Source organism: Cryptomeria japonica, chromosome 3 (assembly GCF_030272615.1).
Source record: "Cryptomeria japonica chromosome 3, Sugi_1.0, whole genome shotgun sequence".
In the NCBI taxonomy this organism is placed as follows: Eukaryota; Viridiplantae; Streptophyta; class Pinopsida; order Cupressales; family Cupressaceae; genus Cryptomeria; species Cryptomeria japonica.
In genome coordinates, this window is record NC_081407.1 from 245,528,941 (window position 1) to 245,555,957 (window position 27,017).

At 38.0% G+C, this 27,017-nt stretch overlaps 1 protein-coding gene across 3 annotated transcripts; it reads right to left on the reverse strand.

Annotated features, from left to right (window-relative positions):
• Positions 1-228: 228 nt before the first annotated feature.
• On the reverse strand, positions 229-25,570 carry LOC131074368 (uncharacterized). Of its 3 annotated transcripts, XM_058010971.2 has the most exons (5): positions 25,308-25,570; positions 22,753-24,510; positions 22,121-22,304; positions 21,220-22,012; positions 229-433 (listed from the first exon to the last, which is right to left on the reverse strand). In XM_058010971.2, exons 2-5 carry the CDS (start codon positions 24,343-24,345, stop codon positions 280-282), a joined length of 2,724 nt encoding a protein of 907 aa, XP_057866954.2. In that variant the 5' UTR covers positions 24,346-24,510; positions 25,308-25,570; the 3' UTR covers positions 229-279. The 3 variants fall into 3 exon arrangements, with proteins under 3 accessions (XP_057866954.2, XP_057866952.2, XP_057866953.2); XM_058010969.2 differs by having other exon boundaries at positions 21,220-22,304; XM_058010970.2 differs by lacking the exon at positions 25,308-25,570 and adding an exon at positions 24,621-24,692 and having other exon boundaries at positions 21,220-22,304.
• Positions 25,571-27,017: the final 1,447 nt, after the last annotated feature.

The following is a 27,017-nucleotide window of genomic DNA, read 5'->3' on the forward strand; positions in this document are numbered from 1 at the left end:
ATAAAATTTATACAAGTAAACATATTTCAGCTAAAAAGGATGGCAAAGTAACCTGCACCTCTGAATGGAAATGGAACTTGTACTCTCTATCCTTTCATCATTGGAGCAATCTTTAGTTCCATGTGTTTTATCTGTTTCAGTTCATATTTTTATCCATGTAGTTGCCCTTATATTGCGATGCATGAACATTCCCAAGTTAACAAAAAAAGGGATAATCTAGACAATGGATATTGAGAACCATTCTTTTTTAATTGAAATGTTCAAGAGATGACAACAAAGTTAGTTGTATGACCAAACAGACTGTACATCAGGATCAGTATAAATGCCACCAATATGCTTAGGTCTTGTTAATGTCTTTGTAGTTGGCCAAGTCGAAGTTCCACTTGTTTCCACAGGCCAGTTGTTTTCAACTTTGTCTTCTTGTGACTGTAATCTGAAAATAACGCCAGAAAATATTAGAATGTAGATATTAATGGTTGAAATCAAACACAAAAAATTAAAACAATATCCACCCCAATTAATAACGAGAATGTTAAAAGAAGGTGAGGGAAAGGGAAAAAACAAGCATGCAGTATTAATAATATTTTGTAGTCAATATCCTAAGCAATCCTCTTTGTGCAATATGGTCTGTTTCTCTTGCAGATGTAACAGTAAGCATTAAAACACAAATCCAGACAATGGGAAATTTTTACCAACATTATTATACACCATAAACACAGTTTAATTTAAGACCCTCAAATGGTGACTGGGCTTTATAGAGAGCAAAAGAAGGCTGTCATCACACTGATTTTCCAAACAAAAAAGAGTTGAACGTGATATTGTATAAATCTCGCAAGTGAGGGGAAGGGATAACAAATCTCACTGGCAACATCATACAGATTTAACAAATACTCCTTAGAATTAAACATTCTATAGCACATATTTCACATTGATAACTAGTTCTTCCCTACGTTACCCCGAGTTTCCGGGACGGGGATGGCAGGGGATGGCGGGACGAGTTTCCGGGACGGCAAACTTTTTTGCCAAATTTGGGGACGGCGGGGGACGGCAGGGGACGGCAAAGGGGACGGCTATATAAAATATAGGAAAAATTTAAAATATATAGGAAAATTTCAAAATTCTAAATGTTCTTATGAAAACATGGATAAAACATGCATACATACATTATATTCATATGAAAACAATAAAACATGGATATAGCATGTGTATGATACTATGAAAAGTTGAAAACATTTTAGAATGTAAATTCTGAACATACAACATTGTTAATACTCAATAGACAATATGCAATTATGCATTCATAAATCAGAATTTCAATTCATTAACATTGTCAACATGCATATCATAATAGATATTAAAGAAATAACACACAAAATGTCAAAACAAAGAGGTTAAATTTTCCCTACTTCTATCGACGCAGTTTCCCCCCATATTTTTCAACGGGGGTTTGGGGGCAGCGCCCCCAAGGTGGGGTCAAGGGGCAGCCCCGCAAGGCTACATTGCTGCCATATAGTTTCATTGTCAAAATTATGAATTAAATTAATAAATTTAAAATTTAATTAATGTTATCTTTTAATTTTTTTTATTTTTAATAACGATTTGAATTAATAAGGGGCCAATATTAGAAAATGTTTTAAAAAAATTGAAAATACAACTTTTTTTATTTTTTTAATGGCCTTAGATATGGGGGACGTCTGGCCATCCCCGGCCATCCCCCAAAGCTAGGGAGGGCATCCCCCCGTTTCGGGGACGTCCCCTCAAAATACAAGGCAATTTGGGGATGGGGGGAAACATCCCCTGGCTGTCCCCAAGTCCCCGGGACGGGGACGGGGGTTTTCAGGTCGGGGACACGTCCCTGGGTAACTCTGGTTCTTCCAAGTTTCGTCAGATACTTAGGAGGATTGTTCCTATTATTCAAATCCTATAGTTAAATAAACATTTTAGGTGGTCAATATTTAAAGCTCAATCTTAAGACGCTTGAATAGAAAAATTTCCCAAGCTGATTACAGAAAACTGAAAAGGTTAAAAGCATGAAAGTTGTTCACAATGATAAAAGAGATTTAAATTTCCTACAACTCAGTTTGTATGATTCGCAGAAAGGGCATTGCCTTTGCTTTACAGAGCACTGCCTTTAGTTTGTATGTACATTCAAAGAGGACAAATTCAAAGATGCCTTCACAAGAATTCCTTGTAAGGCCGGTAATGGTGATAAGCTATTCTAGTGTCATATATTAAAAGAGAAGGCAACTACTTTTCGGATTTTCACCATGGTTTGCCCCAAAAGAAGTTGTATAAGACTTTTTCTAGCTTAAGACAAGTTAAGTCAGCAGAAACCAACACAGAGAAATTCACAAGACCATAATCAGAATACAAGAAATAATAATCTGTGTTCAAATTTGGACAAATCCAACCCCACCTATTATTTGATACTTCAAACAAATCTGACAAAAAGGGGTTCCCTCAGGAACACAATAAAGCTTTCACTTATCAAATTGCATAACCATAAAAATTATCCCAACCTACCGTGTCTATGAATTGTCCTTGTCCTAGTTCGTTAGACAGGGAGATATATTCAAGGTCTAGAGGTGCTTCCAACTTTGAGGAGGAATATAAATGACCTCAACCTGTCCTTCATTGACAGTACTCCACACCCCATTGCCCACCATCCATGGGACACTTCCTCAAGTTGGGGTTTGTCCCAAAAATGTTTTGTAATGTCCCCACCTTGAAATAGAATTTAATAATAAATGATAATAATAAAATTTAAACATTAAAAATTAAATTAAAATATAAAATAATATAATTAAATATGATTAATTAAAAATTAATTAAGTTAATGAAAAGTCAAAAGACATGAAAGGAAAAGTTGTGACTCCCTCAACAATGAGATATAAAAGGGAGAAGAGAAACTCATTTGAGGGGGGGATAATTTGGAAATGAGAAGTGCAGATCTGATTTAAATAATAAGTGCAGATTTGATTATGAAAGGCTGCGTCCCTTTCAAAGGGTAGAAATAATGAAGAGTTGCACTCTCTCAAAGAGTGCTATGGTGAAAGGGTATGTCTTGCCAAAGGGCATACATGATGAAGAGGTGTGACCTCTCCCTCAAATTGAGAGATATAGAAGGAAAAAAAAAAGACAAAAAACTACACCGATATCCACACACTGGCCCACAGTCTGTACAGGTATGCATACGTATGACCGAATAATGAAGGTTTAATAATGTTTATATAAAAGCACATCCTCCTTTTGATATATACATGTCACTTCTTAATCTGAAATGATATTCTGTGCAAACGCTATAGTATTCTAAATCATTTTCTTAGTCTGAAATAATATACTATATAATACTCTGAGAATTCATATGCTGCAAACACTAAAACACTTTTGGATATTAACATACTGTTGACGTATTTAGAAATAGAAGTATTAATTTATATCAAATCATTCTGCAATATCAATATTAATCACTGAATATTCATAAATAACAGTAATAAATTAAATACATATTGAATCATTCTGGGAACACGGTACATGACTGGAAAATAAGGGTAATAGAGTAAAATCTACAGTGAATTAAGTCATGACAAATATTTGAACAATTGGTATTTGGCGGAAATTGATATGAGTAAATATTCTGGAAATTAACTGATAAATAAACAGAATGATAATAAGACACAAACATTGATAATAATATATTTACTAATGACAGTCTGAACCAAATCCATCCCTGAGAAGTAGGGAGAACTGCTGGAGGGCACCCTACCAGATAAATGGGTAGGGAGAACTGCTATAGGGCACCCTACAAGGTCATTAAGTGGGGAGAACTGCTGGAGGGCACCCTACCTGATAAATGGGTAGAGAGAACTGCTATAGGGCACCCTACGAGATCATTAAGTGGGGAGAACTGCTGGAGGGCACCCTACCTGATAAATGGGTAGGGAGAACTGCTATAGGGCACCCTACAAGATCACTGGGAAGGGAGAACTGCCATGGGGCACCCTACATGGTAGTACTGAGTATGGGAAACTGTTGATAAGACACCCTACATTAGTATATTTTCCCATTATTCCTAATCTATAATTTAGTCTTTGACACTGCTACCTTAATTTTAGTTTATAATTAATTCTGAATATACTTACTTAAATGTTAATTACTTAAATAATTCATAGCATCTTCTAACCTGGTTTTGCAGGTTTGGACAAGCAGAAATTAAGGTGCGTACTTTCAACCCTACTAGGACCCATAACTAGGGCATTTCCAGTTATTTTCCATAAGGGACATTACATGTTTCTATATGTTTTGAATTTCCATTGATGGCTAGGGCTTCCCTTGAGTAATCTGGGGATAGATGAGGGTCCCCTAGCTATCCCGAACAGCAAGGCATCTAATATTGCATTTTGCAAATGATATGAAAAAGCATGCCATATGGCAGTTGTATTCATTAATTAATTTTGAAAAAAAATGCTACAAAATTTTAATATTAAAGCTTTGAGATTCCCATTTGTAAACATTTTAAAATTTATATACATGGAATTAACTGTAATCTATCGTCATTAATTTCCTATATATATGAAAATAAAAGCCAATAAAACACAGCTGATCCTTAATATATTAACAATTTGCATATTTTTCTTTTTAGAGATTGGGGCTTATATGTTTTGATGGATAGCTAGGGTTTACCCTGAGCAATCTGGTGAGAGATGAATAGCAAATGGTATTAAGAAATGCTGTAAGGCAATTGTATTCATTATTTAATTTTGAAAAACATGCTATAAAATTTGCATATTGAAGTTTTGACATTCCCATGGGTATATATATATATGTGTGTGTACATACACAAACACACACACTTTATTATATATATATATATATATATGTGTGTGTACATACACAAACACACACACTTTATTATATATATATATATATGTGTGTGTGTGTGTGTGTACACACACACACTATACTATACACACACACACAAACATCTGAAAATAAAAGACATAATATATATTATGCGTGTGTTCTTTGTATATTTGTATATTGATATGTCATCACCCAATGCCAACCAAAAAAATTTCCATTTTGCAAACTCATTCCTTGTCTTGGAGACTCGCCTCAGAGATAGGCACAAAAAGTATTGAAACATTCAATAGTTCACAAGTCCAACATTGACTTGTCTGCAAAGCATACATTTCGTAATTCTTGTCCATTTGGGAGGCATATCCCCTTTTGACCTTGAAATTTTGTTTTTCTTAATTATTTTACCAGATAAAATGATTATTATTAATTATATAATATTCTATTGAAATATCGAGCAAAAACATTTCCATTCTAGAAAATCATCCTGTTGTTTCCTGCCGTCCTTATTTTTGAAACAAGGTGAATTATAGTCAATAGTCTGAGAAATAGGCATGAAAAGTATCAGAGGATTGAATAGTACACTAGTCTAACATTTACTCATCTGCAAAGCATAAATTTGATAGTTATTGTCCATTTGAGAGGCATACCCCCTAACTTGACCTTGATTTTGTTTTTCTTAATTATTTAATTGGATGAAACAACTATTAGATAATATTCTAGAACTTTACTTCTAATTTTCCTGGCAGTTGTACACCTTAGATCGTATAAAAGCATAATAGGCTAGCCATTGAATCATCTAAGAGATGATATTACTCTTAAACCAACCCTTCCCAACTCTGTTAACAGATAATACGATTGTGAACTTATTATAGAATACCTTTTTTCTTGCTTTGCTCGGTTAATGCATCTGTTCTAAAAGCAAAGCTGTCTCATTGGTTCATGTTGTGTCTCCTATATTTAACATTGAACAACTATAGATGTAAGTTTGTGACTGGACAGCAATCTTACCATTAAGATTATTAATCCAAATGAATAGTGTTGAAATGATTAGCTAGTTCGGACCATATTTTAATGATGCCGTGTGGCAATTAAAATATTATCTTATTGTAATAAAGGTTAAAGCAATTTATGTCTAATAGGGCTGGGCCCAAATGTAACGTGTGGTTTATATCTAATAGGGCTGGGCCCAAATGTAACGTGTGGTTCATGTATAATAGGGCCGGACCCTAAAAGGGAACGTGCCTCAACTTACAAGTTATGTAGGCCCCAAATTTGGGCACCAAAAGTGCAAATTAAATATGTAAAATAAAGGGAATTTGGCAAAAGCCGACTTGGGAAAACTTGAGCATGAATATTCAACCTACACAACCAAAAAAAAAATCCTTATCAAGTGCGACCAGCCTATCCAAGAACAGTCAGCGAATCTAGCATGTTAGAGAGCGAATCCATTGGACAACTTGCTGGGCAAGGTGGTTCGCTATACTTCAGTGATCTCCCTAAAACAAATGCAGAAGCATATGGATTTCAAAGAATTGATACATTAACAGAATGAGCAAGGCGCTCATAAATAATACAAGAATATTTACAAGAATAGCAAGTTTCTAATAAGAAACTGCTGAGAAGATCGTAGACGATCTAACTAAAATAGAATATACACTATTGAGCATTAATACTAAAATTAACATTATTTTAATATTCTATTACCCTCCCTTAATGCTCAATCTATTAACTACACCTATAGACCCCCTGAATTTTACAAATTTATCAGGACCAAGGGGCTTGGTGAAGATGTCTGCTGGCTACTCCGAGGTAGAAACATACAGCAACTGGATGGATCCGTCTTCAACCAGCTGTCGAATATAGTGACAATGAGTTTCCACATGCTTGGTTCTTTCATGGAAGATTGGATTCTTGGCGAGTTTGAGCACTCCCTGATTATCACAGAACAAGGGAGTAGGACCTACCTGGGAGACATGCATATCCGCAAGCATTCGTCGAAGCCAAACCGCCTCACAAGATGCCTTAACTGCTCCCCGATACTCTGCTTCTGTCGAGGAGAGAGCCACTGCCTGCTGCTTCTTACTAGTCCATGTGACAGCACCAAATCCCAAACTAAACACATACCCTGTTGTAGACTTACGGTCATCAACCGAACCTGCCCAGTCAGAATTTGTGTAGCCACTAAGTATAGGATCAGAACTCCGAGTGTACAGAAGTCCATAATCAAGAGTGCCACTCACATAACGCAGCACACGCTTCGCTGCTATCCAATGATCAGCCTTGGGAGCTGTCATGAAGCGTGAAATGTAGCTCACTGCAAAACTGATGTCAGGTCTAGTGGCAGTAAGGTAGATGAGGCTGCCCACTAGTTGCCTGAACAGAGATTCATCCACAACTGGTGAAGATGACTGAGCTAAAAGTTTGAGCCCGGGTTCCATGGGAGTAGAGGCAGGTTTGCAATCCTGCATTCTGAACCTGTCCACAAGACTTCTGGCATACTTGGACTAAGAGAGAAAGATACTGTTCTCAGTTTGCCAGACTTTAACTCCTAAGCAATAATGTAGAAGTCCCAAATCTGTCATATCAAAGGTGCGGCACAAATCCTGTTTGATCCCAGTGATCAAATGTGCTGAACTGCCAGTAATGATTAAGTCATCCACATAGACAACCACAAACAGAATATCATTACTAGTATGCTTGATATACAGGTTTGCATCAGATGGACTCCGCTGAAAACCATGATCTGTCAAGTACTTATCAATTTTCATGTACCAAGCCCGAGGAGCTTGTTTCAGACCATAGAGTGCTTTGACTAGTCTACAGACCTTCTGTTCTTGACCAGCAACCTTGAATCCTAGGGGTTGCGTCATGTAGACTTCTTCCTGTAAGTCACCATTCAAAAAAGCACTCTTGACGTCCATCTGATGGAATTTCCAACTGAACTGGGCTGCCAAGGCAAGAACGAGCCGTATGGTACTCATTTTGGCTGTAGGAGCAAAAGTCTCCTCGTAGTCAATGCCTTCTTTCTGTGAGAACCCACGAGCAACAAGACAAGCCTTATACTTGTCTAGGGTTCCATCAACGTTGTATTTTACTTTGTACACCCATTTGCAGCTAATGGGCTTCTTCCCTGAAGGAAGATCAGAAAGGGCCCAAGTGTGATTCTTCTGAAGACTCTGGAACTCAGCTTCCATAGCCTGTTCCCACTCAGGTATACCTTTAGCCTCTGAGTATGTCTGAGGCTCAAAAACACTGTGTATGTTAGCCATGAGAGCAAAATTGACTGTATGCTGCTATTTGCTCTTATTACAGGAGGTTCTACCCTCAATGAGCTCAGTATCCCTGAGATCACCAATGGTCTTGGCCCACCATTTAGGCCAGAGAGTAGAAGTGCTAACATCTGGAGGAGTTGGAAGAGGCTCAGGATCAGGAACAGGAGCAGCAGGAGGAGGATTATTCTCCGGAGGGAACTCAGGTAGTGCATCATCGAAAATAGATTCTGCATCATCCCTCCCATCAGGCTTCCGATGGCTGATCTTAGGCTTCCAACCAGACCAAACCTCTTCTGGAGTCTTCCCCTTAACAGCCTGAGTAGGGGAACGGTTAAGAAGGTAGACAGCAGTAAACACTGCTTCAGCCCAATATTTATTCGGAACACTCCTGTGTTGTAACATGGAGCGAGCCATCTCAACAACCGTAGGATTGCGACGCTCGACAACACTGTTTTGCTGAGGAGTGTAGGGTGTAGTCAATTGGCGTTTGATGCCATGGGTATCACAGAAGTTGGAGAATGCAGAAGAACAAAATTCCCCCCCGTTATCTGTCCTAAGAGTAATGATGCTACATCCAGACTCTTTTTCAACAAAGGACTTAAACTTCTGAAAGATACTAAATACATCTGATTTGTGTTTAAGAAAGTACACCCACATCTTTCTACTAAAATCATCTACAATAAGCAAAAAATATTGGCAACCAGTAACAGAAGATGTATTCATAGGACCACAAATATCAGCATGAAGTAATTGAAGTACCTTAGATGCACGCCAAAACTTTCCATGTGTGAATGAAGTCCAATGCTGTTTGCCAGCTTGACAGGCGCCACATACTCCAAGATGCTGAGTCTGAATATCAGGTAACCCTGAAACAAGTCCCTCCCGAGATAGCTGAGAGAGATACTGAATGTTGAGATGTCCATATCTCTAATGCCACAAAGTGCTGAGAGGAGAAACACGAGCTGCCAGAGCCACTTCAGGAGAATCACCAGTGTCAAGAAGCCTATATAGGCCATGATCCTCTAGACCAACAGCAACAGTAAGACGAGTCTCCCGATCAATGATGGAACACTTGTGAGCACTGAACACCACATCTAGCTGAGGAGAATTCCTCATAATCTGACTGACAAAGAGCAGATTAAGTTCCATTCTAGGAACATAGTACACATTCAGGAAAATGAGAGTCCTGCCACCAGACTGTATCTGAACAGTGCCTCTGCCAACAACTATATACTCCTCACCTCTGCCAAATACAACGGAATCATTGAAAGGTGAGAAGTCTGTAAACCAGTCACGCCAATGAGAAAAGTGACGTGATGCACCAGAGTCGATGTACCAAGCAGAAGACCTGGCATGATCTGAAGACCTCTTAGCCATAAAGGCATAAAAGGCAGACTCCTTCTGCTCGGAATGTTCAGCAACATGCGCCTTCTGGTGTGACCCTCCCTGCTTCTTTTGTTCAGAAGCGAGCCTCTGACGGCAATCTTTCTTCATATGGCCATACTTGTGACAGTAATTGCACTGCACATTCTTCTTCTTAGCTCCATCCTGTGTCTGAGAAGAGCCTTTCTGCTGAGAAGATTGAGAGGACTGAAATTTGCCTTTATCCTTGTGAAAGGATTGGGCTGTGAAAGCATTTTCCGAGGAGGCTGATGTAGTACCACTACCAAACTGTTGTTTCCAACGATCCTGCTGTAGAAGTTTGGTGCACAATTCTGAAAACTTCAGATCAACATTAGTGGAAGTAATATTGAGGGTCTCAATGAAGTGTTCATACGATTTCGGAAGACTTTTCAGAGTGATTACTACCATGTCTTCTTCCTCCATAGTCCGACCAATAGCTTCGAGCTGATCTCGAATGTCCTTAATCCTCGTGAGGTGTTCCTGTAAGGACATACGTTCGTCCATCATAATGGAGAACAGTTGATTCTTTAGAAAGAATGCTCGACTCTTGTCGGATGTCTCATGCAATTCCTTCAGATGCTTCCAGATGTCGGAAGCTGTCTTGCCGGAAGGAATCTGCGGTAACTGATCATCAGTCACTGAGAGTTTGAGAAGCATAACTGCCTCCCGATTGCGTTCATCAAACTTATCTTGATCTGCACCAGGTGTACCAGGACTGAGCTCTTTTCCCAAAACAAGCTGGTCAAGACACCTATATTCAAAAATGGTCAACATACGTTGTTTCCAGATGTTGTAATTGTTGCCATTAAAGCGTTGACTACCTTCTAACATCAGATTGGTGAGAGAAGCCATTTGCACGTTTCCCAATGTATTGAAAGATGAGAGAAAACCCAAAAGGAATCTGAAAACCAAATTCAAATCCGTTGGCTCAAAAATCGAGGCACGAAAAACGATGCACCCAGAAAAATCGGGCAACTACCCAAATTAGGTTTCGAAAAACCCAGCAAGAATCTGCAAGTAAAATTTATTTTCGATGAAATATGGAAGGTAAACACCTTAATCGAAAAAAATTCTGAAGGTCGTGGGAGCCATTGAATTCACAGAAAATTTTGCAGAGGTTCCTGAGCAGAAATAGAAGAACACACAACCCCAAACATGGAATCCCCTGCCGCAATGGAGGTCGGGTGGCAAAACAAAACGCAGCTAGAAACAAATGTAAATCGCGCAGCCGGAAAATGCAAAAACGCGCTCTGTGAAGTTCGCGCGTGGGCCACCGAGGGAAGCACGAGCAGAAATGGTTATCGCGCGGACCAGCAACAGGAGGTTTGGCGGGCCGAAACAAATCCCGCGTGGGCCAACAACAGGACGTGGGTGGATCTTACGTCGCGCGCGGATGAAAAAAATTGCGCGGACAAAGATAGACAGACCGCCAAAAAAAATCGCAATCACTTGCACCCCGTGTTGCTGGCAGACTGCGGAATGATCACAGGTCGCAAAAAAAAAAAAAAACGCGACTGTACAAACCCGCGAGGTAGTCACAGGAGCTAGGAAACTGAAAAAAACCCTAGAAGGGTTTTTAAAAACCAAAAATAATTTCGAAAATTTCCACTAATTGGAAATTAGAATTAAAAATTTTCGAAAAAAATTTCTCCTATAGCTCTGATACCATAAAACAAATGCAGAAGCATATGGATTTCAAAGAATTGATACATTAACAGAATGAGCAAGGCGCTCATAAATAATACAAATATAGCAAGTTTCTAATAAGAAACTGCTGAGAAGATCGTAGACGATCTAACTAAAATAGAATATACACTATTGAGCATTAATACTAAAATTAACATTATTTTAATATTCTATTACTCCCTCTTCAAGTGGTGTTGATATTCTGCTCTCTCTGAAGACATACTACAGCTGCATATTCTAGGTTCAGTCTGCCCTAGATTGGCACTCAATCAGATAAGTAATCTGATTCATGTAATCTGCTTATAAATAAGGAACTGATCTGAATCTTTGATGCTGGGTTTTTCCTCCAAGAGGAAGGTTTTCCCAGGGTACTTGTGTCTTGCGTTGTGTGCTTTTATTATTATTTCTGCTTAATCTCAGTCTGATTATAATTCAAGTAACTAGATTAACATCTGATTGCCTAAAATCAACAAATAGTAGCAGCAATAAGTTGCCACAAGTTTACTCATGATACTGCAAACAGCCAACTATATTTCCTAATTTATGTGTGTGAACATAAAGAATCACGCTAGAATATGTCCAACATTTTAGTTTCAGATAAGAAACCAAGGTGTGAACTAGCATAAGACATGCAAAAAATCTCAAAGAAATAAAAAAATAAAAAAATTCCATGAAACAAAACATAAGATTGAAACAGGAAAGACAATTTATATCTAACTCATCTAATATCCTCCTGTAGATCATTTATAATTTTATAGGATGTTCACTTCACTCCAGGAACATGCACAGCAACACACTATTTAACATACTTTTAAAGTGTCTCTTATATGAAATCCAATTTGAAGAAAATCTGTTGCGCACGTCAACATGAAATCTAATTTGGAAAAAATTTGTTAAGCACAACATCAATTATATGCACATGTCATCATGGTAAAAAAAAAGCCAATTCAATGATATTAAATCTATGACATTTTAATAGATAATAGTGTAGATATCTTAAATAAACAGTGTTCCACCGGCGTTGGGGATGGGGGGACGGGGGGACACGGGGACGGGTTTCCAGGACGAGGGGACCAAGGGCCTAAGTTTGGGGACGGCATGGAGACAGCGGCGGTGGGTGGCGGGGTGGTGGTGATGATATAGTTATACATATACTTATAATACTTGAAAAGCTAGTTTTGAAAAGATGTATGGCAGTATAATAGTATAAGAACTACATTTCAAATGAAACTATAGGAAATTTGAAATACTAAATCTAAATACCAATATTTCTTCAATGCTAATTATGTTGTTATATGGAGCCTAATCAGACTCGGAGGTTAAATTTTCCCTACTTCCATCAGTGTGGTTTCCCCCTATATTTTTCAACAGGGGTTTGGGGGCAGCGCCCCCAAGTTGGGGTCAAGGGGCATATCCCAATTAAGATTTCTGACGACCAGCTGTAGAATATCTTCACTATAAATGATCCCATGTTTTTCCAGCTGGTCAAAATGGTGCTTGGTAATGAATATATGGCATCCGAATATAAATAAAGAAGCAATGTTGATGTTGCCTCCATGTTTCTGGCATGGTGTTTGGAGCTGGGAGGGAAGGACAATACTCGGTGGATCAAGACTCATGTGTCAGGGGTGAGTGGTGCTATGGGCTGAATATATTCATAGCAATTTCCATACAAGGGGAAGGCTTTAAAGCCAGGTGTGGCAACTGGCTTCATGTCGCAGAGTTTGCCCCACCTTTATGCCCATTTCTGCTATGGAGAACCTCATCTAACAAAGAACGGAGGGCCAAAGCCCAGATGGGACGGAACTATATCAAGGAATATCTGCTGGAGAGAGGCAGAGCTACAAGATGGTGTTAACCCAGAACGGTGGTAGAAGAAAAAGAGGTGGAAATTCTGCAAAGGAGACTTGTGGGAGGAGCAGCCAGAGAACAAAGCAAAAACAAATTTAAGGACCAGAATGGTGTTTTGTTAATATTTTGATATATAACAAATTAAAGGACCAGAATGGTGTTTTGTTAATATTTTGATATATATTTTGTATACGGTAGTCTGGTAGATATAGACCTGTTATATGATCATAAAAAAAGTATATTGGATAGCAGTAGGTTGATGGAATTCTCACAGGTTTTTTGGGTTAATTTTTTGTAAAAAATGGGACATTCTGGGGTGCTAGAAATTCTGTGCAGATCAGTCATTGACAGCCACAATTTTGAAAACCGTATATTTTTTGAGAATTAATATAAATACAACTTTATATATATATATGGCTGTCAAATTTAAGGTAAAAGGTAAGATTTTTTGTTAACACAACACACCATTAAACATATCCCTTGCTGCCATTGCAGATTGCCTCCCAGCACTAACAAACAATATCAGCTCACCCATGAGTCTGCCTTTTAAACCCTAACAAAGAAAGAATAGTCAAACTCTAGCCATGATCATAATCATCATGCTGAGTTTCATATAACGATGGCACACCGGTCAACGACCATGATCATAACCAAATTCACAAACCATGCAAACAAATTCATTTGAGAGCATCCAAATCCACAACTGATTCAAAAAAACCAAGTACAGGACTAGCAACAGTTTAGTTGTGTTTTGTTTTTTGTTTTTAACTGTGTTTCAAATTTTTGTCTTCGCTTTTATTGTGACTGTCACTTTTTTTTAATTCGGGCAGTAGATACTCAGAATAACAGATGAACCTGAGAAGTCCCCAGGTGTTGCCTGGATCAGTTCCAGAACCATGCTTGTACAAGTGTAGAGTGTGTGATGTACCCTAGTTGATCAGCAAACACTAAACTGATTAGCAGGTAAACAAGGACCAGGTTTTAACTGAGTCCCTATTGTCAGTTAAGTGTAGATCTTACTGTCAATGTGGCGACTGAGTCTTCCTGTTAAAGAAGTTCAGTTGGTCAGTTAAGTGATTGTAACTTAAAATAAGGGTCGTCGCATTTGTATTTATTCCCATTGCTGTACATACTTATACTCACCATCAGCAAAATGAGGTTTGTGTGGTAACTTAACTGCCAGAAGTTACGGAAAGTGGTTTGTCAGTTAAGTACTACCAAATGCGGATATCTGCTAATTTAGGATTACAGCTGTTCGGAAAAATAGGATGCACTGGAAAGGAAGAAGGAAAATTATCAAAACCACAAAACCAAAAACCCTGCAGTTTGAGAGAGATGCAGCTACAGAACTTTGGCACCTGGAATAATAGCCCGCATTTGTTTCTATAGCATGCTTTGCGGACAAAAATCCTCAGCTACAGACAAGTATTGCAAGACAACAGTAAGGCAGATGTAGAGTGTGGAGCTTTATGAACATTCAGCTGGCATGTTTGGAAGCTCTGGAGGCTTCAATGAGTATATGCTGAGTATGCCAAGTAATTAGTCTGAGATTAGCAGTTATTTGTATCATATGTTTATGTTTACAAAACAAAAAAATAGAAAGAAACTTAGAAAACCATAAAATATCCTCGTTGTTAGAATCCTTCCTAGGTCTACTTCCTGTGTGTTTTCAACTAAGTTGCTACAAGTTTTGTGTGTGTTTTAGTTGGGGTTGTTTCAGTGGTACCAGAGCTAGGATCTTGCTAACCTATGAAAAACACAAAAATATATGCATTTAGAAAAACAAAACAAGCAGGGAAAAAAATCAAAAACAATCAAACATCTGTACCACATGTCAAAAAATGATAAGGAAACAAGGCATCAGCATGGAGAACAGAGTAAGCAAAACAAGTCACACAAGGACAACGAACAGAGTTTTTCGAGGTGGTAAAATCCGTAAAGGATGGGCAACCACAGCTTATTGAACTCTTCATTCAGTGTATCCAGGGTAAGGAAACCAAGGAAACAAATCATGCCACTTTGCCTTAATGAAATGCAGCACAAGGAGAGCCTTCAACTTCAGCAACAAACCAGGACACCCCATTGAAGTCAAGTCAGTTATAAGTACAGGACCACCTAGGGTCATATTCTTGCAGAAAGAAGCCTTGACTCTGGGCAAAAATATCGACAATGAGCAGTGGACAATTCGGATGCAGAATACAGGGCATAGCGAATGGGGGTACCTATGAGAAGTTTTGTAAAGGTTCACAAATAGAATTGAAAGGTAAGACCCAGAAGCTTGCACAATTATGTCAGCAAGGCTCAGTAAATGCTTACATGGCTGATTTTTATAGGATAGTAGTTATGGTACCTGATGTATCAAAAACGTATTTACTATTCTTATTCATGGAAAGACTGAAAAGAAACCCCAAGGGATTAGTTAAGGCTCTTGAACCATAGTTTTTATTCATTGCAATTTAACTAAGTTGCAGGGTTCGCCCCCCTGGGCCCCTGGTACCGGTCCGGTCCGGTCCTAGCCCGGGGTCCAGGTTTGGTCCGCCTGTGGTCCGGACAGGGTCTGTGATTCACAGGCCTGATTCGAACCAGGTCGAACCCAGGCAAACCCAGGTCAAACCCAGGCAGACCCACGTCGAACCAAGGTTGAACCCAGGCGTCCAGCAGCCCAAAAACCAAGGTTTTTTTTGCCAAATTTAATTTTTTTATCAAATCCACCACTTAAAAAATTTAAATGAAACCCTAAAAGTGAGTTTTAAAATATAAAACTTGGCTCATTTCTCCTCATTTGTGTTGCAAACAACAGTATATTTGCACATACTCAGTAAAGTGCAATAGATTGCAATCAAAAAGTGCGGAGAATTTAGTATATGTGCATTCCGACCTACGTCTTATTTCACACAAGCAACATGACTACAAGCAAGGGGAAACGAAGATGTGGGATATAGAGCCAGAGCATACTGATTTGGATGCTTCCACTTCTCAGCATGTTGCATTTGATGACTCGGATTGCAAACAAACTTATACTGCAAGTGCAAGTGCAAGTGGCGTTGGCATTGGTTCATCTAATGTCAATGTCAATGATGAGGAGGATGATGAATTCGAGAATCCATTTGATGATTAAACTTTAAATTGTTGAAAGTTGACACAATCATACTTGAATATTTTGCCATTTTGATATTAAACTATACTATTATGGTATAATCATGATGCTATGATTACAAGTTTATGTTGGTTTTGTTGTTTATATGATGCTATGTGACATGCTAATCTTAATTCATGCTTATAGGCTGCATATATATATATATATATAAAACTTACATATTTACGAACCAAACACCTTTTCAAAATTTTGCCATACTGGTTCTTCGAACCCGAACTGGCAACTTAGCAATTTGTCATTAAAAAGTTCTTGAACCTGTAAATGATGTTCGATTTACATTCAATATGCAAGTTATATTCTATTAAAATAATCTTGTTGTATATATTATTGACTTAATGTATGAATCTGACTATCTTCTTTGTTTGTGGCAGGTAAGAGGAGCATTTAATATTTTTCTATATCCTATCTCACGAATGCCACTCAATATAAGTATATAAAAAATGGGGTACGATCAAGCAATGCCTTGATCGGTCATGACCGATCAAGACATTACTTGATCGTGCCTCTTTGTTTATACTAAACAAATGCATGTTCATTGTTAATACCAATCGGTGTGGAAGTATTTTAACAACCGATGACCATCGGTGTTTGCACAATGCTAACAGCCGATAGTTATCGGCATGTTAGCCTTAACAACCGATAACTATCGGTGTAGGCTTAACACCCGATAACTATCGGTAGCCTTTATTATTATGCCACCCGATATATCATATGCAACCCGATATTAATCGGTGTTTTTGATTAATCATTTATTTATCATTAATTATGTTAATCGATATAAATTGAAATGCAAGATTTAGTAATCGATGAACATAAACAAAATATATAGTATGATTATCAATGAATAGGTTATTTATATGCAAATGTAGAATGGCTATCAAAGAGGAATTAATTGCTTGAAGGTTTTATCATAGTTATCAATATGATAAGTGATTGAACGAGAGACTTCATTTATCTCTCATTCAATCATTTATCTTACCGAAGCTATCATGCATTAACAGAACCTAACAGACCTTTCCAAGGGTCAAGCTTTAGAGAAGTGAATCTAGAGGCATCACAACAGCAGCAACAGCACCTCCTCAACCCAACGCATCTCAAGGAACAGAGCACACATTTAAAGTTAGCAATCAAGACGCGTGGCTAGCAAAGGAAACAATTCTGCTTCAACTGTAAAGAAACTTAAGGCCCAACACATAAGCATTCGGGAAATCTGCAAGGCATTTAATTGAGGTCTAATCCAAAGACAAGGAAGGGTTCAAGTCATGTACTAAGGCACAAAATGTGGAAGAGGATGATGTTTCACCAATAGATATAGTAAATTATGTCTTACAGTCAGCTCAGGAGACAATGCAACCAGCTACTATTTTTTCTTTATCAAGAGCTTCAATTTACACTCTCCCCATGTTAAGGTAAGGATTGGAGAACAGCACATAATGGTACTCATTGATGGAGATGTGACCTAACTTTATCAATCACAGAGTGGTAGCACTTTTCAGATTGAAAGCTGAATTTTGTAGGGTTTGAAGTGGCAATACTCGATGATTATTCATTGGCTTGCAAGCAGGTTGTCTACCAGCCATAGGTAGTGTTAGATGGGCATAATATTTCCCATGACTTTTGTATCATTCCACGGTGGGGAGCTCACATGGTTCTAAGCATCCAATGGTTATATTCACATGGGGAGTTCACAAAGAACTACCAAACAATGACAAGTAACTTTAAGAAACTTGAGTGAAAGAAAGCCATCAAGAGTGTTGTGGATGCACAAGTATGACAGGTTTCAAGTCATCAAAAAGAGATATGCTTTTGAGAAGGGACCACGTGAGTTGGATGGCAAATAATTTCAGCATTAAGGGGCCTCCTCGAGGTACCATGGACTAAAGGGAGGACAAATATCCTTCAAATATCCAAGTTTTGTTAAAAAATATGCTTCCGTGTTTGGAAGCATGCCTCTAGGACTTCCACCAGATATGAGTTTCCAACATACTATTGTGGTGGAGCCAAGGATGAAACTTGTTATTGTGACTCGTTATTAACACCCTTGTGCTTTCAAGAATAAGATAAGAGGATTATAGATGAGCTGCTAAAATTGTAACACATCAGACACAGCACGAATCCATTTACATCTTCAATGGTAATACTGAAGAAAGATGGAACAATGTGGATGTATATAGATTACAAGGTTCTAAATAAGAAAACCACCAAGAAGTAATATCCAATACTCCATATTGACAAGTAGCTTGATGAGTCACATGAGCCAGCATATTTGACGAAAACTGATTCGCAGTCTGGGTATCACCAAATAAGGGTTAAACCCAAAGACACACGTAAGAGTACCTTCTACAGTCATTCTGTGCACTTGGAGTTCTTGATGATGCCTTTCAGGCTAACTAATGCACCAGCCACCTTCCCAATCAGTGATGAATGTAAATTTCAAAACTTATTTGAGAAAATTGATATTGGTAATACTAATTATTTGATGAAATTTTAATTTATTGGTAGACATGGGAGGAATACATGAAACAACTAGATATAATGCTTCCTATTCTACATCAGCACACCTTTGCCAATGAAAGTAAACATGGGGTTGGAATGCAGAGAAAATTCTGTACCTAGGATATAACCAGCAAGGAAATCCAAGAATGACCTACTCCAAAGACACTAACACAATCATGACTACAAAAGATTCGTTAGAAGATTCTCACAACCACCGTCACCCTTGACCAAGTTGACCAAGAAAGGTGCCATCCATTGGTCCACAGCATCACAAAGGGTGTTTGATCAATTAAAGAAGGTAATGTGCACTAATTCTATTTTTGCAATACTTTTAATTTTTCACTACTTTTTGTGGTCAAGTGTGATACTTCAGGAGAAAGTCAAAGGACTTTTCTTATGCAAAAAGGACACCCCATATCATTCGAAAGTCGAAAATTGATAAAGATAGAACATAATTTCTCTATAAGTATAAATGATCAAGAAATGTTGGGGGTCATCAATTCAGTGGCAAATTTCAGATGATAACTATTTTGTGGACATTTCATAGTTCATATGGATCACAACTTGAGATTTCATCATTTATCCTGCACAAACTCAATAACAGGAAGCAAAAATGGGTGAGTAAATTGCAGGCCAATGATTTTGACATCATATATGTCAAGGGAAAGAACAATAGGGTCACAAATGCACTCTCCAAAAGACCTGAACTGTCAGCTGTTACTTCAGAAAATTTAAAGTGGAAGGAAAACTGCTTAAGTATGGCAAAGACCCACTTAATAGAAGATTGATGGGGTATAATCACTGCCTCAGATAGAGATGAGAGATACCAGGTGAAGAATGGTATAATTGTGTACAAGAACAAAGTTTTAGTGACGATGAAATCCAAGCTGAAACAGAAATTTACAGCATTTCATGACTCTCCACTTGTTAGTCATATGGATTTTTCAAGACTTAAAGATAAATCCAAAGTAGATATGTTTGGAAAGGTTTGAAAGAGGATAGAATGTAATATGTAGAGAAGTGAGGAGCATGGAGTGTGTCAAAGGATAAAACATGACACCACATACCCTACAGGTCTACTTCGGCCTCTCCCTGTTCTTTAACAAAAATGAAAAATGAGAATTTCTGCCAATGTACTTCATTACAGGCTTGCTTTAGTGGGCAAAGAGAATTGTATTGGTTAATTGTTTGATGAAATTCGCACACTTCTGCTCCATTCCCAGTGAGTTCAAGGCTCCACAAGTAGCAAATATTTTCTTCAAGAAGATCTTTCAATTGCGTGGATTACCCCATACTGTAGTCAATGATAAGGATGCACACTTCATGAATGATTTATATCAAATGCTATTCAAGTTGATGGGAACAGAATTGATGCCTAGGACCAATTATCATCTCCAAATAGATGGCATGGATGAGATGGTTGTACCTTGGGAAGTATTACTATAATAGTAACTACCACGTGTCTATCAGGATATTCCCTTTTATGGCATTGTATGGATATGATGTACCAATGTTCAAAGAGTTGACAATTCCAGAGACAGCTCCCCTCGGCTCAAGCAAGAATGCAAGCGAACCCTAGAACTCCTCAATTCCAGAGACAGCTCCCCCACAGCACGAGACTTTATTGAGTAAAGCGGGAAGGTTCTGACAGGTTTGCATTATCAGCTTCAGCATACACAAAATAAGCAAAGTATTTCTACTGATAGACATTGCAGGGAGCCCTATTGCAAGTATACTTTAAAACCCGGGATGAAAACAGCACTTTGGCACCTGGGATGAAAACCCGTAGGTGTTTCTACAGCAGGTTTTGACGACAAAAATCCACAGCTACAGAAAAGTATTGCAAGCTGCAAGGCGATTGTAGGGCAGATGCAGGGAATGGAGAATGATAGGCATTCAACTGCCACGTTTGTAGGTTCTGGAGGCTTCAAGGAGTCAAACAAATGTACTCGGTACATCTAGTAATTAATTGAGATTAGCAGATATTTCTATTATATGTTTATAGTTACCAGAAAAAAACTAAAGAACAAATGAAATCATAAAATATAACTGTTGTTAGAAACCTTTCTAAGCCTACTTTCTGCATGTTTAGACTAGGTTGCTATAGATTTTCTGTTTTTTTTAGTCAAGGTTGTTTAAGGGGACCTCGTAGTAGACGGTAATATGGGGTGGAAGTAAGTATGGGCGGCAAATGTTAGGATATTTGAAAGCCATCAGTTTAGTATTTTATAATTACTTTGACAGTGGTTTACTATCTCTTTATTTGAAAAAATATCTACTCAAGATTCACTCAATAAACATTATTTTAATAATTTTCTCATAATTAATTAAACAATCATAGGTCATTTTTTGGACAACTACAACAGACTTCCAATCAAAAATGGTGTTCTGTGCTAATTTACAAATAGCTGTTTTGAGTAAAAATACCGCAGAAGGCAGTTTCTATGACACGCAATTTAATAATAATCGCCAAAAAGCATAAATGAATCTTACTTGGACCAAAAACTGTTGGCAGATTGCTCATAGGAATGACCATTTGCAAGAAATGAAGAATCAAATGTCAATCCTGTTGGCTCTTGAGTAATGCCATTTGCATGGATGGTAGGTGATTGATGACGATCATGTCCCTCCCAGCTATTCACTGCTGATCCAAATGCCGGTATGTTCAACGGCAACCACAAGTTACTACTACTTGATACTGGATCTACACCTTGGTTAGGGATTCCAAGGGTTGTTTGTTGAGAGAAAACAGAAGGAATATGGTTTTCTGGTTTGAATGGAGTTTGGACAGCCTTTTCCGGGAGAGGCCTCATTAAATCTTTTTCCCAATCTGAAGATAGAAGAGAGCCAATTTCAGACTGACCAAGTTGTGGTGTCTCCCACATCTGCCACTTTCCTTGCTCTGAAGCACAAGTGGTATGATCAAATGAGAGTGATGGCAAACCCCAAGGCTCTGAAATTGTGGGGAGCTGGTCTCCAGCACAGTGCATATCATCAACAATGCCAGAAGGCAACAATTTTGACATAGGGGACTCAATAGGTCCAGGTCTGTTGATTGGACCAGCAATAGGAACGCGGTCAGATGAAAGAATAGATCTTCCAATGTCAGAAGGATGCCTTGCTCCAGGGTTCAACGAAAAACTGTCCAATGACTCTGAAACAGGTCCAAGCAAGGCGACAGAATCTGCAACATATGACGGGGCATGAATAGGTTCACTTGAAACTGATGATCCAACAGGCACAACACTAGGAGATGAAAAAATTCCTGAAGAGTTCATAGATTCAGCTGCAGAAACCGAAACCAATACTGAATTGCTAAAAACTGATGTAGCATCTGCTAACCCAAGTGAAACAGCTGGAGATGATCCAAAATAAATATTGAAAGGAGAGGAACCCGTTGAAGTTGCTACCAACGAGGAAGATATAGTTCCTGTTCCAGCCTGAGACTGTTCATCCCCTTGATCTCCAACATCTGTGGAACAAGATTCAGAGGAAGAATCCGATGAGTTTGAGAACAATTGGTGCCATGGTTTGCTCATAGTTGATCCTGTTGATGCTGCTTTCAGTTCAACTCCCACCTACAAAAAGACATTTTTTGAATTAAACTTATTTTATCAGGTGAAAATAGCAGCAGCTCATGACAAGCCAAAGTAATATGCCATCACTAGGGCACCTGTAAGGTATAATCATATGTAAGAAAACACTGAAAAACAATTACACAGTACTGCCCAATTCGTCTCCTACTATATTAGCCAGAGCTTAGTGGTTCATTAGCAGGCTAAATAAACAGATTCTCGTGTCTAAGCCACAGGTTTTTCATTCTCTTAAACTTCAATTTTTTCAGTTGTATTCTGATTAAGAATAATGGCATAAATAATAAAATTATGTTGATGACCAAATGGTGATGAAGTCTCCATCATACTATGATACGAATTGCTGCTTACTTAGCTTTTTAACCTTATTTTGAAATGTAGAAAATACATATGACATAAATAATATAATCATAAGATATACTATGAAACTTACAGGTGGTCGTTGGAGTATAATTCCTGGGTTTTTGTCTACACCATTTATGTTAGGCTTCCCTCCAAAACTGCCACCATGCATGTTCCCTGTAGAATCACCTGCACTAGGTAGTGGTCTAGAAGCACCTTTACCCCAAGCCCAACCCATTCTGTTCCAAGCAGACTTGGTGTTCTGTTTTGACTGGAGACTTGTTGATACAATAGGAATCTCACCAGCTGATGTCTGAGTTTTATCTACAGAACTACCTGGTTTACCAGATTTTATCCCAAAACTTGAGGCAGCACGAAGACTCTTGCCCCAAAAGGAAGATCCGTCAGTCATATGTGTTGGACTTTTAGGAGGAGTGTTAGGTGATCCTTTCACAGAATCAAAATATCGAGAGCCACTGACCTTGACAGAACCATTAACTCCTCCCTTCACAGCATTGTCAATGCTTCTGTAACCTGTTTCAAATTGCACTCTGGAATTCTCTACCAATTTTCCAACCTCTGTAGAATTTTTGTCACCTTTCTTGTCTAATTCATACTTCTTCTCAGTTTCCTTAAAATTCCTCTTTTTTACATCCTCTGAATCAATGAGAGATTTATCTTTAACCAAACCTTTCTCCCTCTCCTTCATCTTCTCCTGCCTTCTTCTTTCTGACTCCTTATCTCTCCTGCTTTCTCGCTCCTTTTCAGCCACTGCCTCTCTCTCACTCACTTTCTCAGCTTCCAATTTCTCATCTCTTAATCTCCTCCTTTCCTCTACCAGCCTTGCAACTTCTTCTCTCTGTTTTCTCTCCTCCTCCTCAAGCATTTCCTTTTCTAATCTCGCTTGCCTCTTCTCTTCAGCTTTCCTCCGCGCTTTTTCTCCCCTGTTTTCTTGGGAACCCAATCCCTCTTCACCCTTCTTCAATCCCACCTTGCGACTTGTACTTGGAACTCCAACTCCGCCACAAGACGCACCCCTGCATAATCTTCTCCACACCCACCTGATGCAAACCAAGAAACCACCTAAAAATCTTAAAATTAAGAGAGAATTCCTGTCCCTCCAATAATTTGCTAGTCCCGAAAAGGATCCTCCCAGCCAAGAACTATTACTAGACCAATCACTTGGCCAACCTTTTCCATCCCATAACCTGATATTTTTTCCTCCTAACTCACTGCCTGCGCCTGCAGCCCCACTACCAACTCCCTCAGGCACAACATTGGATATATCCAATACCGGCCGCCGAGAAATGTGACCACAAAATGTACACATAAATCTGCCACCCCCGGGGTTCTGATCTCTATATGCTGTCAAACAGTTCCTGCACCTACGAGTTGCCTCTTTCCGCCATTTTGCTGCCTCTAACGCCTTAATTCTCTTCCTCTCCCTCATCAGGGCAACCCTACGTGCTCTCCACACTGAAAGGCGAGGCATTAAGATCTCATACCAACCAAGACCGACAAAAATCACAAAAAGGCAAGCCAACCTTGGTGAAGTCACCTCAAACCTAAATGCAGGTGGCAACAGCTGAGAGAATGCCCAGAGTACAATCAAAGGAATCACCAGCCATGGCAACATGGCCACAATTCGCCGCGACCACCGCGAAGCAACACATAGTATACACATTATATTTTTTCCTCAATTCGTGAAACCCTAGAAAGACCCAGCAGAATGCAAGCCACAATTCTCATCCACTCTCCAAGTCCACCCTGATTAAAAATTAGACCTTTCACCAAGCCTGGTTCCAAGACTTCCGTAAACCTAATTAAGCCTTGAAAATTGTCACAAACCCTGCACTTACAGAAAATTTCCAGCAGTAATTGACGTTAAAACTAGCATTACTAGCACTGATTGAAATATATTTCAAAAGAACTTCAAAAACAAAAAAAATAAAGCATTACTTGAATGTTCACTGGACTCAGAAAAGAATACTCCATAACGGAAATGAGCTCTTCAGCAATAACAGGTGTGCAATCAGAACATTTGCTAAATTCACATACAAAACCCTAATTTGCAATTCTTTAGCTAGTTCAAACCCTAACTTACACTTTCTATATGCTTGTTTCCAGAAAATTAGAAATTCTTCAAAGATAACCCCCGAGCGTACACATTCAAACCTTTGCACCGCTTAAACTCAATTATTACAATGTCTTCTCCATCTCATAACCACAATTTTACGTTTTAGTTTCCCCAAGCACGATTTTAAGTAATCCACTTGCACAAAAACCCGTTTGAAGAAGTGTTGTTTCTTAAATAAACCCCCATTTTTTCAGTAATCATTCAACCAGGCGTGTTTTTAACATAAAAATCCAAATGCAGTATTTCTTTATCCACAAACCTCCAGAAGAATGTTTATTTTCACACAAACGCCCCAAAACGTGTTATTTTCCCCGAACCCCCGAATTTTCAGCAATTTTCTTTCCACACAATCAGGTTTTCCGACACACCAAAGACCTTTCTTTGCCAAAACCCTATCTTTCAAGGTGTTTATTCAACTAGGGTTTGAACATTTCAAAAACAAAAAAGAAAACAGAGATCCAGTGCCCTTGGATGCCAAATTAACACATTAAATTCCTCAGAACCCTAACCTGTATTGTTGCAGCGTAGCCCTGTAAAAGTCCGGCCGGCCCAGCCAAAAATTGTAACCCAAAACTTTATTCCGTAACAATGTAGTTAAAAGAAGCCCTGAACCAATTCCTCTGAGGTACAATCTTCTTCTTGTCGTTGGCAGTGAATTTGAGGAATATCGCGTGATATGGATAAAGAAAGATAAGTAGAGAAAACAAAATAATCCACCAAAAGTTAATGGGAAGATGAAGAAACTGTACATTCTTATTCTAGTTTGTATTAAAAAATTCAAACCACTGTTCAATGTATTTTTTAAGATATTAAGATATTAACATTAATTATGATAAACTTTGTTGTTTTTTTTTGCATAGACTATGTCACGATTGGACAGAGAATGGAGGAAATTACTAGAAGTTTTTGGAGGGGATTGTTTAGCGGCTAAGTTTGCTCTCAAAAGTTGAAATGGTCAATTATTTTTGGACGTATTAGAGAAAGAGAATATTAGCTCTTAATTTTCCTTTTACATGTAAAATGTTATTTTTATGTGGGGAGGAGTTTTTTTTTTAAATTTAGAATTTTTCATTTTGATTGAAATTTAAAGTTGGGTAGTTTCTATCTTAAGGGTTTAATTTTAGTCAAGTTTAGATAGATGGTTTGTATTTGTAACGAAGAAATTCACATATTTTATTATATTTATATTTTAAATTTAGTTTGGGGTTTATATTGATGGAAAGGTTTAGTATGATTATATATTTACAAATGTGAAGTTTGGTTAATTTGATCATTCATTTATTTCTACTTTTATGTATTTTTATAAATTCAATTATATTTTATTTATATTCGTATATATTTCAATATGTTTGACATTTATTAGGCTTATTATTGTTCATCGTGTCTGACATGCATTTTGTATCTTGATTTTGTTGCTCCTTTGTTCCAAGTCAATGCTACAAGTATGAGATTGATCCCTCCTATGTGAATCTAACCCTTAAATTTTAAATTTTTAACTTCAAATGTTGTACTCTTGCCCATTTATTTCTCGTCATGGGCCAATTTGGTACATATTTTGTGTGATTTATTGATATGTTGTGATATTTAAAAATAATCAATGTGCATTCATTTAGCAACCTAAGATCATTTGATCATAACAAATATTTATTATATAACCATTCACATTCCAGCAGCATTCATTACAAGAATCTTTTGATTTGGATCACTAAAAGGAACTTGAACCTACATTCACAAAGTACTTATACAATGGGAGACTATTATCTTCACTCATTTCTCTTATCATAAATTTGACCCATTATGGGGATTAACTCGGGAGAACTTGACCCGGCAAATTCAACAATACACCTAAGGTATTTTTAAGTACTACTAGCCCTTAACAATTACTAAGTAGGAAACTTAAATATGAATTGAAAAGCATAAGTGTGTAGTGTGGTAAGGTAGATTCAAGAGTGATAGATCGAATATGTGCCTCCAAAAGGGGCCCAAATCCATGAGATTGATCCAAAGAACAACCATAGACCTAAATAGATTTCTAAGTGGTACATAGAATAAAGATACCAATTTTTATGTCTTATCATTAGAATCTAGGCTACATCAAATCTTTCATATGCATGAGTTGTGAAACGAAGTACGCCTATTCTTCACATTATTTTCCCAAAATACTAATAATTATTTAATCATCACTCTTATGGCTAAAAATAATTAATCTAGGTTTATTT